Raw genomic sequence first — 14,445 nt, forward strand, 5'->3', positions numbered from 1 at the left:
GAAAGCTGGTGCTCGCAAATTGGCTGGCTGATGCTAGTCTCTGCTTGTGAAGGCCAAATTCAATACATTCTCAAGAGAAGCCTAGGGCTAATAGGAGCGTTGAGCCAGACCCACTGGAGACAAGAGCACAGCCAGTTGAAATAATTTACCCTTTTTGGTGAGCTGCCTGAAGGAAACTCTGAAAAGAGGACAGAAGCGCAGTCCATTTGCAGCCACACTGCTTTTTTAGGAAGCAGACATGTTCGTTTTGGAATTTCTTGGGACTTTGTGTAGCTCTGCAAACAAAGAGAACATTGTACAATTTTTTGTAAACGAGGATTTTTGGAATACGATTGAATATTGTTTAGTAAAAAATTGTTTTGGTGTTACATGCATTAGTAAAAACCCTCACAGAGTGTTCTATATGTTTTTGCCTATTCATACCTGTGAGCTGTCTCTCTTGGCATGATTTTGTGCAGGGGCTGTACCTCAAGTGGGTCGTCGAGGCCCGGAGGAACATCCTGGCCATCCTACAAGACATTCCCTCGCTGCGCCCTCCCATCGATCACCTCTGTGAACTGCTGCCCCGCTTGCAGGCTCGCTACTACTCCATCGCTTCAACCTCCAAGGTGAGTGGAAGGGGAGGAGGAGATCCCAGGGCTTCTCTGAGGCTGGATGAATCGATGTTTTTTTACAGTCCAAAATATGTGGAATTTAATTCTTCTCTCACAAACCTCTGTTGTAACGATTGAGCCGACCTTTCACTTTTCCTCACTGTAGTTGCACTGATCATTGACATTCCATTGCTAGCTCTTCTTCCCTCCCTCTGGAGCAAGCCTGTGCCGTGTTAGGGGAGGTGCTCAGCCAAATGGGAACGCCGAGGGCTTGGGTACTTCATGCTGGGCTCATTTTTTGAAGAGGCACCGGGTCATTAGGAGAGTGTGTGTGTGTGTCTGTATAAAAAATCGGACATTTCTGTGAAAATGTTTTAGGCGGCCCAAGAGACACCTGCCTTGCCTCAACGAGGGCCAGGGCTTTTTCAGTCCTGGCCCCAACCTGGTGGAATCAGCTCCCTGCAGAGATTCGGGCCCTCTCTGGCTTATTAGCCTTCCATGGGGCCTGTAAAATGGAGCTGTTCCACCAGGCTTTTAGTTGAGGCTGCGGGCGTCTGTTCTTGATCTGGTTGGCCTCCCCTGCCTGCACTGTCCCCTGTGCTGTAAAATGGAATAATATCTGCCATCTCTATGATTTATTATCTTATCATGATGTGAGATGGCCAGGCTGGGCACTATTATGATGATAAAGTTTTCTGAGTGCTGTTGATTTGTCTGTTTACAAAATGTTTTAATTGTATTTTATTGTTTTATCATATGTTGTACTCCGCCCTAAGCCCTACAGGGAATGGGCAAAATAGAAATATACTAAAATAAAATAAAATAGATAAAATTTAATTTTGTGCTTAAGGCTCAAGGAGAGCCAGTTTGGTGTAGTGGTTAAGTGTGCAGACTCTTATCTGGGAGAACCGGGTTTGATTCCCCACTCCTCCACTTGCAGCTGCTGGAATGGCCTTGGGTCAGCCATAGCTCTGGCAGAGGTTGTCCTTGAAAGGGCAGCTGCTGTGAGAGCCCTCTCCAGCCCCACCCACCTCACAGGGTGTCTGTTGTGGGGGAGGAAGGTAAAGGAGATTGTGAGCCGCTCTGAGGCTCTGAGATTCCGAGTGGAGGGCGGGATATAAATCCAATATCTTCTTCTTCTTCTTCTTCTTCAAGGAGAGAAGCTTCAGGGCACTGAAACTGCCACGTCCACCTCCTCTGGCTTCTACCTTTTTAGCAAGCATTGCCTGCCATACAGTCCAAGCTTGTCTGTGCTATCATAGGGTCTAGAAACTTGGATTTTTTTTTTTTTAAAAATAACACTCAGTTTCTCAGGAAGCTCCATTCACAACTGGTATTACATTCTGCTCCACTGCTAAAAAATCAAAGCATAGACACAGTCATTGTAGATTATTTTTGTCCGACTCAGGCCATAGGAAAAGAAGACGAACCAGTATGAGATGGATTGACTTATTTAGAATTGCCAATCCCCAGTTGGGGGCAGGGGATCCCCTGGTTTGGAGGCCCTCCCCCCACTTCAGGGTCATCAGAAAGCGAGGGGAGGGAAGGGAAATATTTGCTGGGCACTCCATTATACTCTATGGAGATCGATTCCATAGGGTATAATGGAGAATTGATCTGTGGGTATCTGGGGCTCGGGTGGGGGGGACTGTTTTTTGAGGTAGCAGCACCAAATTTGCAGCATAGCATCTGATATCTCTCCTCAAAATACCCTCCAGGTTTCAAAAAGATTGGACCCAGGGGATCCAATTCTATGAGCCCCAAAAGACAGTGCCCCTATCCTTCATTATTTCCAATGGAGGGAAGGTGAATTTCCAAAAGGTGTGCTTTTCCTTTAATTGTGATGGCCAGAACTCCCTTTGGAGTTCAGTTATGGTTGTCACAACCTTGCTCCTGACTCCACCCCCAAAGCCTCCAGATATTTCATGAATTGGACCTGGCAACCCAGTTTGGTGTAGTGGTTAAGTGTGAACTGAGAGAACTGGGTTTGATTCCCCACTCCTCCACTTGCAGGTGCTGGAATGGCCTTGGGTTAGCCATAGCTGTTGCAGGAGTTGTCCTTGAAAGGGCAGCTGCTGAGAGAATCCTCTCAGCCTCACCCACCTCACAAGGGTGTCTGTCGTGGGGGGATAAAATATAGGAGATTGTAAGCCGCTCTGAGTCTCTGTTTCAGAGAGAAAGGAGGGGTATAAATCTGCAATCTTCTCCTTCTCCTCCTCCTCCTCCTCTCAATAAAGGGAGCCACAGCCTTGAGTTTGGAAGACCTGAGCAAGGCTTTCAGTGATAAAGTGCATTGGAAGTCACTGATTTCTGGGGTCGCTGTAACTTGGGAGCAGCTTTAGGAATACATAACATACATGGCATAGAGCGGAGTGAGGTGCTTGCTGTTGGCATTGCTGAAATCTAGGTTTCAGAATCTGCTTGCAATATCCCACAAGATCTTTCGGAGGAGCTGACTGCTCCCTTTCCCTCCTCCTTTCCAGGTGCAACCAAACTCCATCCACATCTGCGCTGTGGTGGTGGAGTACGAAACCAAGACGGGTCGGGTGAACAAAGGAGTAGCCACCAACTGGCTGTACAGCAAGCACCCCAACGAGAACGGGCACAAGTCCATGGTGCCCATGTACGTCCGGAAGTCACAGTTCCGGCTGCCTTTCAAACCTGCCACTCCCGTCATCATGATCGGACCAGGGACTGGCATAGCCCCCTTTGTTGGGTTCATTCAAGAGCGCGGCTGGCTCAAGCAGCAAGGTGAGTCCCATTCCAGACAGGCTTTGCCCTTTAATGAACTCTGATTGGTCAGGCTCAGCAACAAAGGGGAAACTCTGATTGGCCAGGCTCAGCAACAAAGGAGAAAGTCTGCTGCTGAATTACAGGGTGCCCCCATCCCTGCGTGGCATTACTGGCCAGGAATGGTCTTTCATTCTGCTGTGATCAGACACCTGTTCAGTTACTCTCTACTGTACCAAGAGTGCCCCCTCTTTCAGTGTTTCTGCATGAGCCAGTGATCTGAGTAAGGAGGCAAGGCCAGAGCAGTGACTTCTGCAGAGATGCATCAGGCAGCCTCTTATGAAACCAAGGAGTTACATTGCATCTCTGCCTTGAGATAAACCAGCCAGATAAATGGAAGGACTACATACTTCTACCAAAGGCTAACCCTGACTTGGGTGGCCCAGGCTAGCCTGATCTCATCAGATCTCGGAAGCTAAGCAGGGTTGGCTCTGGCTAGTACTGGGAAGGGAGACCACCAGGGAAGTCCAGGATTGCTGCACAGAGGCAAGCAACGGCAGCCCCCCCTCCAGGTCCCTTGTCTTGTAAACTCTGTGTGGTCACCAAAAGTTGGTGGCAACTTGATGGTGCTTTCCACCACCACCACCACGGCTGACTAAAATAAAGTCCAGTGCAGCAGTCCCCAGACCTTTTCAGCCTGCAGCCCCCTTTGGAATTCTGACACAGGGTGGTGGGCACAATGGCAGAATGGCTGCCGTAGGAGGCGGAGTCAAGCACAAAACACCAGGGGCATGTTGTTCAACAATACTTTACTTGCGCACACACACACACACACACACACACATACACAAACAATAAGAATACTTATTAAACTGGATGAAAACCCCTCATCTATTTATTTATTTATTTTATTTACCTTGGATTTATGGCCTGCCCTCTCCACGAACAGACTCGATAGTAACTGTCTTCATTTGGCTGGCATTTAATGCACTTATGCAAAAGAAAATATCAGAGGGTTTGGGGGTTTTTTTGCATAAAACCAGGACTTTTTTGAGCAGGAACTCACAGGAATGCAGTTCTGGCGGGCTTGGCATCAGGGGGTGTGGCCTAATATGCAAATGAGCCACTTCTGGGCTTTTTCTACTGAAAAGCCCTGTGTGAAACAATGGTGCTATAAGGGGTGTGGGTTAATATGCAAATGAGTTCCTGCTATTGCTACAAAAAAAGAAGCCCTGCATAAAACCACTGCATATACCAGAAGCATCAAAAACTCAAAAAACTTGGCCCACTTTCTAAACCATGTGGTGGGCACAAGGGAAGGTGCTGGTTAGCACCATGGCACCGGTAGGGAACCCTGGTGTGAATCACGTAGAGAATCATGTTGAGAGCCAGCGTAGTGTAGTGGTTAAAGTGTCGGACTGGGTACTGGGAGACCCAAGTTCGAATCCTCACTCATGCTGTGAAAGCTCCCCGGGCCAGCTGCGCTCTTATCAACCTAACCTACCTCACAGGGTTGTTGTGAAGAAAAAACTGCATAAGGCAGCCATTTTGGGTCCTCACTGGGGAGGAAGGTGGGATATAAATAAAGTGGAGATGTACAGGACAGATCTCTGTCATGAGTGGACGTTTTGGGATCACAAGTTATATTTTTTCCGGAACATGGCTCAGGGTATCCCTGGCATACAGTTTTGGAAACAGCTGTTTGAATCCTGAGTGTTTCAGCACCCCTACAAAGACATTGGAAAACTCGAGAGCCAGGGAAGTTCATCCTGTCCCTTTTTGTGGGTCTCTGTCATGTTCCAGTTTGGTGTAGTGGTTAAGTGCACTGACTCTTATCTGGAAGAACCGGGTTTGATTCCCCACTCTTCCACTTGCACCTGCTGGAATGGCCTTGGGTCAGCCATAGCTCTGGCAGAGGTTGTCCTTGAAAGAGCAACTTGTGGGAGAGCTTTCTCAGCCCCACCTACCTCACAGGGTGGCTGTTGTGGGGGAGGAAGATAAAGGAGATTGTGAGCCGCTCTGAGACTCTGAAATTCGAAGTGGAGGGCGGGATATAAATCCAATATCTTCTTCCAGGCAAGGAGGTGGGTGAGACGGTGCTCTACTACGGCTGCCGGTACCAGAACGAGGACTACCTCTACAAGGACGAGCTGGCCAAGTTCCTCAAGGAGGGTGCCTTGACCCAGCTGCACGTGGCCTTCTCAAGGGACCAACCACAGAAGGTAAACCCACCGCTGAACGCTGCAGAGCACATTTGGCAGTTGCAGGGAAAGAGGACAGGTCCTCTTGGGGACTGGGAACTGGTTAAAAAGGAGGTGGAGAGTAGGAGTCAATGACTGGTTCTTGCAGCACAGGGCTGTGGTTCAGCGAAAGAGCCTCTGCTGTGTCGTGCAGAAGGTCCCAGGCTCAATTCTCTGGCTAAAAAAGGACCGTGGCAGTAGGAAACATGAGAGACCTCAGCTTGAAATGCTGGAGAGCTGCCACTGGTCTGAGAAGACAATACTGATGCTGATGGATCCGTGGTCTGATTTGGTACAAGGCAGTGGGGTTTTGTAGGAATCAGTAATGGGGAGCAGTGTTCCCTCTAAGCTGAGTTAGTGTGAGCCAGCTCACATTTTTTTAGCCTCTTGTTCACACATTTTTTTCTTAGCTCAGGAGAAATGGCCCCCAAGCAAACTAATTTATGCAGTAGCTCATAGCTTTTAATGCCAGTAGCTCATGAAGTAGACTCCACAGCTTAGAGGGAGTATTGCCGGGGATTCAACGAATGCATTGGTGTTGGGGGAAAGCACCAAATCATTCAGGATGGGGAGAACCAAAGAGGCCTATGAGACAGGATCTCTCCGATCCGAGGGAGTGTTGATAATGCAGCAAGGGAAGTTCAGTGTCAGCAAATGTATTTGTGATGCTCATTGCAATGACAAATCCTAACCTGGATCTAAACTGGCAACGATGGACGGTAGTGAGACACGTTGCCATGGTGTGCAGTGGTGGTTGCAAAACGGCAAAATCGATGCTAAAGTGTAATTAGTAGGGTCGCCAGGCAGGACAGTTCTACGGTTGCCTGGCCATTGGCTGGAGAGTTGTGGGAGCCTGCGTCCTGGGAGAAAAATGAAAAACAAGGCCTTACAGGAAGTTCTTACCACAGACTTCCTGGTGATTCCTAGAGCCACCCAGAAATGAAAAGGGTAGCTCTAGGAATTGCCAGGAACTCTGTGGTAAGAACTTCTTGTAAGTAGACAAGGCCTTATTTTTCATCACCCGTTTTTTCTCCCACCACTGCATTGATTGGTGGCAGGCAACGGAATCGGGAGTAGGGCTGCCAGGTCCCTCTGACTACTGGTGGAAGATGGGTAGGGAATTAAGGATTGTTCACTCCAGGTTGAGAAACTCCTGGAGATGTAGAGATGGAGCCTGGGGAGGACAGGGACCTCAGTGGGGTACTATTGACTTAGATGAGTCCACCCTCCAAAGCATCCCTTTTCTCCAGGGGAGCTGATCTCTAGTCTGGAGATGAGCTGTCATTCCAGGGGATCCCCAGGTCCCACCTGGAGGCTGGCAGCCCTAATTATTAAGAAAGGGCTTGAAGACAAACTGGCCAGTGTTGTATTTGTTTGGACCTATAGCTCAACCAAAGGGCTTTTTTGTAGCAGGAACTCCTTTGCATATTAGGCCACCCCCGATGTAGCAAATCCTCCAAGAGCTTATAGGGCTCTTAGTGCAGGGCCCACTGTAAGTTTCAGGAGGATTGGCTCCATCAGGGGTGTGTGGCCTAATATGCACAGGAGTTCCTGCTACAAAAAACTGCTACAAAAAACTATTAAAGATCGACTGTGTCTGAAATACTGCAGTTCTGGTTGCTCTGTCTGAATAAAGTTGCAGGAAAAGGTAATGAAAATTACCAGGGATTTGGGGCACATTCCTTCATAGGAAGGGCTAGAGTTTGGGGCTTTATAGTTTCCAGAAAAAAATGACTAAAGAGAGAGACAACCTGTGGGTTTTTTTGTAGGAGGAACTCCTTTGCATATTAGACCATGTTGCATATTGATGTAGCCAGTCCTCCCAAGAGTTTACAGTATGCCCAATACGAAGAGCCTTGTAAGCTCTTGGAGGATTGGCTACTTCAGTGGTGTGTGGCCTAATATGCAAAGGAATTCCTGCTACAAAAAAAAGCCCTGGACACAACCAAGGTTTGTACAGTCACATATTGGGTGATTGCAGTGGATAGAGAGAAATTTATCTTCCTTTCCTATAACGCTGTTGGAGCATCCAAGGAAACTGATGGGCAATAGAGCCACGATAGACAAAAGACAGTGTTAATTCACTCAGTGAGGGATTAAACTGTGGAACTCACTGCCACTAGATGTGATCGCCAGGAGTACTGATAGGTTTTAAAGGAGATTAGACAAATTCATGGAGGAGGAGAGAGCCAGAGGTATCCAATAGGCAATGAGTTAATGGAGTTTCCACAATTGGAGGTGATTGGGCAGACAAGTCTTCCCGTGTCTTTACATCGGTGCTCAGAAAGACGGGATCATGGGAGAGAGCCCTTCCAAGCTGAAATGCCTGCCTGCCTTCAGATCGGCTTTTGGGTGGGGCTGTGGGGCCAGACTGGCGCAAGTCACTGAGGCCCTCCTTAAACCTGCTTCAAGGCAAGGAGTCTCGTAGTTTAGGAGGTATGACATCTGATACAAACCTGGAGGTATTTTTGTCAGGTGTTATAGTTTGTGTTATAGTTGTGTTATAGGCTGTGTTATAGTTTCCTCCATGCTAATTGATAAGCTATGCCAGGTAGTTTGCAGTCGGACTGGCTGATGGGGGTGGAGAGGGGAAGCCAACTTTGCACGTATTTTCAGTTTAATTCCAGTTCTGAAAACTACAGTGGGAGGAGAGGACAAAACTTTTCTTCTTTTTTTTCCTCGCTGTTGCTAATCACTTATCCCTCTTCCTGGCTTTAGAAATTGCACCAGGTTCCTGGGTTACCTTTATAGCCATGAGGACTAGAAACCTTTAAAAAAACAATGAATTCTGCAGCAGGTGCCAAATCCTGTCCGTTCTGTGATAATTGCTCAGGAGACCCAGTCTGGAGTCTGAACAGCTCCTGTCCTAACCTTGTGCCTTTGTTTCCAGATTTATGTTCAGCACTTGCTAAAGAAAAACAAGGAGAGCATTTGGAAACTGATCCATGAAGGAAACTGCCATATATACGTGTGCGGGTGAGTGACTCTGAGACACCCCCCCCCCTTCTCTTTGGAGTTATAACCTGCATTCTCCGCTCCTGCCCCCCACTTCTGGGAGGAAGGCTGAGGAAGGCATTGAAGTTCTCTCCTATGTGGTTGGGAGTCTGTCCCAATGGGGAGAGCTCAGGTTCTGCTTGCAGAAAGTTCTGTAGCTCACTTACTGCATTTTGCCTTTTTTCAAAGTTTTGGGAGCTGGTTTTATTTTAAAAAGTGGGAGAGGAGCAGGGCTGGTTTTTTTTGAGCAGGAACGCAGCTCTGGCTGGCTTGATGTCAGGTGTGTGGCCTCATATGCCAATGAGTCCCTGCTGGGCTTTCTCTACCAAAAAATATAACTTCCAGCTTAAAGGGATGTTGGGAAACCGCCTTTCCCTGGCCGAGCCTTTGAAGAGATGCTGCCAGCTGGCGTGGCTGATAGTGGTGAGAAACGTGGCCAAGTGGTAGCCGATTTGTGGCCAACCCTGTAAGGTTTTCAAGGCAAGGGAGGTTCAGAGGCGGGCTCACCATTGCCTGCCTCTGCATTGTGTCCCTGGATTTCCTCGGTGGTCTCCCATCCAAGTATTAAGCAGGCCTGACTCCGCTGAGCTTCGGAGACCTGATGGGATTGGGCTACTTTGGGCTCATCCGGGTAGAAATTTTTGCAGAAAAGAAATTCTGGGGAAGGATCCAGCAGCGGCGTGGGTGTGTGTGTGCGTGCCTGCTGGAAGCCCCCAGTTCACCCCCCCTCCCCCGCCTGCATCTTTCCCCCTTCCAGGGATGCCCGCAACATGGCCCGGGATGTCCTGAACACCTTCTACGAGATCGTGGCCGAGTTTGGCAAGATGGACCAGCAGCAGGCTGTGGACTACGTCAAGAAACTGATGACCAAAGGCCGCTACTCCTTGGACATCTGGAGTTAGGGGGGTGGCCAGGTGGACACGGCTGTCCTGGTGGTGGAGGAAGGGCTGCTGGGTGGAAGGCAGGTGGCGGGGGGCGGGGAGGGGACTCACCTGGCTGCCGCTGCGAGACTGTGCCTTCCCCTCACTCCTTTGCATTTAGTTCCTCTCCCTCCCCAATGATGGGGCAGGGTGTGGGGAGTCCACAGGGCTGACCCTGATGCTAGGCAAGGCCGCCCCAGTTCCCCCAGAGCACCAGCAGCTTTCTCTGTCTCTCGCCCAAGGACCTCTTACAGGAGGCTCTCGAGCAGGGGAGAGGACGATTATGGAACGGGCACCCCCTTCTCTCCACACTCAGCGTTCAAATGGTCTCTTCTGCCCTGCAACACTACTCCCAGATATGTCTCCGCTCCATTCAGAGCTGTGCAGACAGGGTAAGGGTTTACCCCAAGCCCTTCTCAATCAGTCTACAAAACAGGATTGGGCCATTCTGCCCCCTGCCACCTTCAGAAAGAGGCAGTTTCTAGGAGGGGCCTGGATGCAGCAGTGGTCGGGAGAGAAACGGTTAATTAGAATTCCGGGGGTGGGTGGGTTACGGAGAGGGTGGCATGCGGGTTAATTCCAGAACTCTACAAATGGGTGGGGTGGTTGGGGGGGTGGGAGAGCTTGCAAAAGAAACAGTTCGGTTTCAGAAGCAGGGTGGAGGGATGGTGTGATTAAGGTGGCAGCCTTTGGGGGGGGGGCTTTTCTTCCTCCTCTCCAAACCAACGGCTGTTTACACAAGTGGGACCAGCCGCCCTCTGTGGGACTCCGGATCTAGAAAAACCAGCTTGGCGGTTCCGTGCGCCGCAGCAAACTGCCTCCCGCTAGGCCTTGGGGCCCAAGGACGACCTTTTAGGCCCACTTCAGGGGCAGATCTTGTTTCTGGACCAGTTTGGCCCGTGTGCCAGTATCCTGTTTCATGCACGGTTGGATGGCCAGCCATCGGGGCACAGAGGCCAAGTCCTTCTCCTGCGGATGCCTGGTGTTTGGGGTTAGACTGCCTCTGGCTGTACGGGGGCGGGGTGTTCCCTCATCATTCTGGTCTTGCATGGAAGAATGGGCCTTGTGGGGTTGCCGGCCATTCTCAGACAGCCAAATTTCCTCTCCCAGCCTAGTCTGTATTTCTTTATTCCATTGCTGAACTGGTGGCCCAGACTAGGGGAGTACCTGTCTCCACCACATCTTTTCCTCCGAGAACCATTCCCGTCTTTGCAGCCCTCCCCCCCCCCCCCCCGAATACTGACCTGCCCCCTCCCGCATGACCAAGGGCCGGGCTGTGCTGCTCTGGGGCATGGAATTCCACAGAGTGAACTGCTGACTTCTTGACCAATCACATAGCTGCTCTCAACATCTGCCCCCCCCCCCTTGATGGTTAGCATTGAAGCTGCTGGCAGGTGTCTCTCTCCCCTCCCCCCCTCTCCCCCCCCCCCCCCAAAAAAAATTCCTGGTGCATTCGGGAGGCAGCATCGCAGACTGTCCGTTGAATGTACATAATTTAAAGTTGACTTTTTGCTCTTGAAATAAAACCCCTGTATCTTTTACTCACTCTTTGCTGGCTGTGTGTTGCTTTGGGAAGGGGGAGGGGAGGCTGTGCAAAGGGGGGGAGGAGCTTAGAAGGGGGCTGCTGCCGGGGGGGGGGGGGGGAGAGGCGGGATCTGTGGCTCAGACCTGCCTTTTGCCCACTTTCCCCAGTCTGTCAGGCCTAGTTTTTTACATACACGCAGCAAGGAAAGGTGGTTACCTCTGTCATCTACATAAACTCTTTGCCAGGCATGGAAATATAGTTGGCAGCTCTGGGTTGGCACCTGAGGAAGGTGGGGTTTGGGGAGGGACTTAAATGGGGTGTAACACCTTAGAGTCCACCTTCTAAAGCAGCCGTTTGCCCCAGATGCACTGATATCCATCGCCTGGAGACCAGTTGTGACAGTGGAAGATCTCCAGCCATTACTCGGAGGTTGGCAGCCATGCATGGAAAGGCCAAGGACACTGAAGTTCACTTTGTAACCTTAGGGACTAGAGCGGGGGGGGGAGGGGGGGCAAACTGCGGCTTGGGAGCCATGTGTGACTTTTTCACACACACTGTGTGGCTCTGGAACCCACCACCACCCCATTGGCTGTCTTGGAGAAGGCTTTTGTCTCTTTAAATCACTTCTCCAAGCCAGCTGATGGCTTGGAAAATGCTGTTAAAGTTGCTTTATTTCTCCTTCCTTCCTTTCCTTCCGTCTTGTGGCTCAAACACCTGACATTCATGTCTTGCGACTCTCCAACATCTGTTGTTTATTCTATGTGGCTCTTATGTTAAGCCACCGCTAGACGAGTGCCTTGGTTTTCTGGTACTTAAATGAAGAACTGAGAGTTAGCTGAGCGGTGCACTTATCTCCAGTCTTCTGGTAATGGCTGCCTTCAGTCCCGACTCACGCTGTTCTGATTCACCAGAAACTTGTTTGATCTGTGACCGTATTTTTCACTGCTTGGCCTGGTTCAATGTGGGAGGGACCAACTTAAAGGCTGGGCCTGCTTTATCTGATTTTTGTTGTAGTCTGATGCCCTACAATAAAGCCACAACTCCAGCCCCCTTGTGACCTATAGAGGGAACATTAGTGTGGAATTTGTGTTCCACCTAGTGGCAAAGTGTAGTCCCTTCCACACCCAACATTGCCTCCTCCCTTAGGGAACTGCCGCTTTGGGGCCTAGAGAACCATTCTGGCCTTCTTAAGGATTTTGCGGTTGCCCCTCCCAGCTAGGGTTGCCAAGTCTAATTCAGAAAACACCTGGGGACTTTGGGGGTGGGGCCAGGAGACTTTCCCATCCCCCAAAATAGCAGTGCAGTTCCTAGGGTTGCCAATCCCTAGGTGCGGGCAGGGGATCCCCCGGTTTGGAGGCCCTCCCCCCGCTTCAGGGTAATCAGAAAGTGGGGCGGGGAGGGAAATATCTGCTGGGAACTCATGATTCCCTATGGAGGCTTATTCCCATAGAAAATAATGGAGAATTGATCAGCAGGTATCTGTGGCTCTGGAGGCCGTTTTGAGGTAGATGCACCAGATTTTCAGTGTAGCATCCAGTGACTCTCCCCAATATACTCCCTAAGTTTCAAAAAGATTGGACCAGGGGGTCCAATTCTATGAGCCCCCAAAGAAGGTGCCCCTATCCTTCATTATTTCCTATGGAAGGAAGGCATTTAAAAGGTGTGCGGTCCCTTTAAATGTGATGGCCAGAACTCCCTTCGGAGTTCAGTTATGCTTGTCACACCCTTGCTCCTGGCTCTACCCCAAAGTCTCCTGGCTCCACCCTCAAAGTCCCCAGATATTTCATGAATTGGATTTGGCAACCCTAGCAGTTCCCCTGAATATAGTCTTCATTTCCTCATCTCCCAGCAGCTGGCTGCCACTCTTTCTCTCACATACACACACACAGCTCAGCCAAAACAAACAGTTTGAAAACACACACTGTGTGGTCTCACTGGGGCAATTTACTCACCTCAGAAGTTGTTGAATGCTGTACACTCAACCCAATTCATCAATTGTAACACAGGGAAACCAGAGGGTCTATTTTATTGTGCAAACGAGTTCTGGAGGAGCTGTAAAGCAAATAGAGGGACCTTCCTCCCAAGGGTCACATTGTTCTGCAGGGTTGCCCCACCCCCATTCAGCCTAGCTCCAAAGTTTTAAAGCCGCACACACACTTTAAAAAAAAAAAACACCAAGCTCTTTCTAAGTCATCTAAGCCTTCCAAAGCTTGAAAGCACACAGAGGCTGTGGGAATGGGGCTGACTGGGGGCAGAAAACCCCCGCTGGGACCTGGGGATTGGCAAACCTACTCCCAGCATAATAATGAGCAGTGCTTTTTTGTGACAGGAACTCCTTTGCATATTAGGCCATGCCTCCTTGATGTAGCCAATCCTGGAGCATACAGTAGACCCTGTACAAAGAGCCCTGTAAGCTCTAGGAGGATTGGCTACATCAAGGGCTTGTGGCCTAATATGCAAAGGAGTTCCTGCTACAAAAAAAGCCCCGATGGAATGTCTTCCTTCCCCAGCAGCACCCACAGTCTGAGGTCAGCTAGTTGTAGAAGTTGCACTGGGCGTACCTGCCTCCGGCTCCCTGGGTTTCGCCTCTGAACAAAAGGCTCCACCCCCGCCCTTGAGTTATTGCAGAAGTGCTCGCATACCAGACCGCTTGAGCCGATGAGCCAAGCCCCTTCCTATTTTAAAGGAAAGCCCAGTGTCAACTTGGGCCTGTACTGGTCTGCTGAGGAATGCAAACTGTCTGGTTCATGGCAGGCTTTGTGAGGCTACCAAGATGCACAGGTTAATGACTTTTGCTGCATTCCCCCCCCCCCCCGCCCCGGGATTGGTGCCTGAAGCTCCTTTTCCTGATCTGTTTCTGCCCCTTGTCCTATTCCACAAATGCCTTGTTGCCTTTGTACCTTGCACCACCTCCCACACCTTTCAGCCTAAGATGGTAGGCCGTGATTGTGCTATGTGGTCTTAAATATGCAGGGCTTGCTTCCACTTGGGGCTGCCTCTTAGGCTCCAGCGACACACTGTGGCTCACGGGGAAGAACACAAGCTGTGCATCACACAGTAATGGCAGTTCCAGCTGTACCCCGCCTCTCTTTGGTTTAAGCAGGCAAGGGGAGGCTCCTTCCTGTTCTCCTGTGTTTAAGCCACCCTATGGAGCCGCTACTGGTTCCATTGTAAGGAATCATGTTCTTTATGGGCCTGTGTGTAAGTTGCACAGGTTCCATGGGGCAGTTTGCAGCCACAAAAACAGTGGTGCGGGGGTGGGAGGGGGGAGAGCTGCAGCCACTTCTTTGTGCAGACACAAACAAAAGAAGCCATGTGTATTGGGAAGGCACAGAACTCCCAGAGGATGTGTGAACATCTCATATTCTTCCCCCAACAACCACGAGGATGTTGTAATGTGTAGATGGAGAAGCCCAAGACATAGGTAAGGGTAGGGCTTTTTT

At 50.0% G+C, this 14,445-nt stretch overlaps 1 protein-coding gene across 2 annotated transcripts in view; it reads left to right on the forward strand.

Annotated features, from left to right (window-relative positions):
- The window catches only part of LOC132586770 (NADPH--cytochrome P450 reductase), a 71,990-nt gene extending 60,968 nt beyond the window's left edge, over positions 1 to 11,022 (forward strand). For both annotated transcript variants that reach the window (XM_060258863.1, XM_060258862.1), the window contains exons 12-16: positions 459 to 608; positions 3,077 to 3,344; positions 5,400 to 5,545; positions 8,454 to 8,539; positions 9,315 to 11,022. In XM_060258863.1, the coding sequence (XP_060114846.1) occupies positions 459 to 608; positions 3,077 to 3,344; positions 5,400 to 5,545; positions 8,454 to 8,539; positions 9,315 to 9,459 (795 nt within the window). In that variant the 3' untranslated portion in view covers positions 9,460 to 11,022. The remainder of the gene's footprint in view (positions 1 to 458; positions 609 to 3,076; positions 3,345 to 5,399; positions 5,546 to 8,453; positions 8,540 to 9,314) is intronic.
- The last annotated feature ends 3,423 nt before the right edge of the window (positions 11,023 to 14,445 follow it).

Source organism: Heteronotia binoei, chromosome 18 (assembly GCF_032191835.1).
Source record: "Heteronotia binoei isolate CCM8104 ecotype False Entrance Well chromosome 18, APGP_CSIRO_Hbin_v1, whole genome shotgun sequence".
Lineage (NCBI taxonomy): Eukaryota > Metazoa > Chordata > Lepidosauria > Squamata > Gekkonidae > Heteronotia > Heteronotia binoei.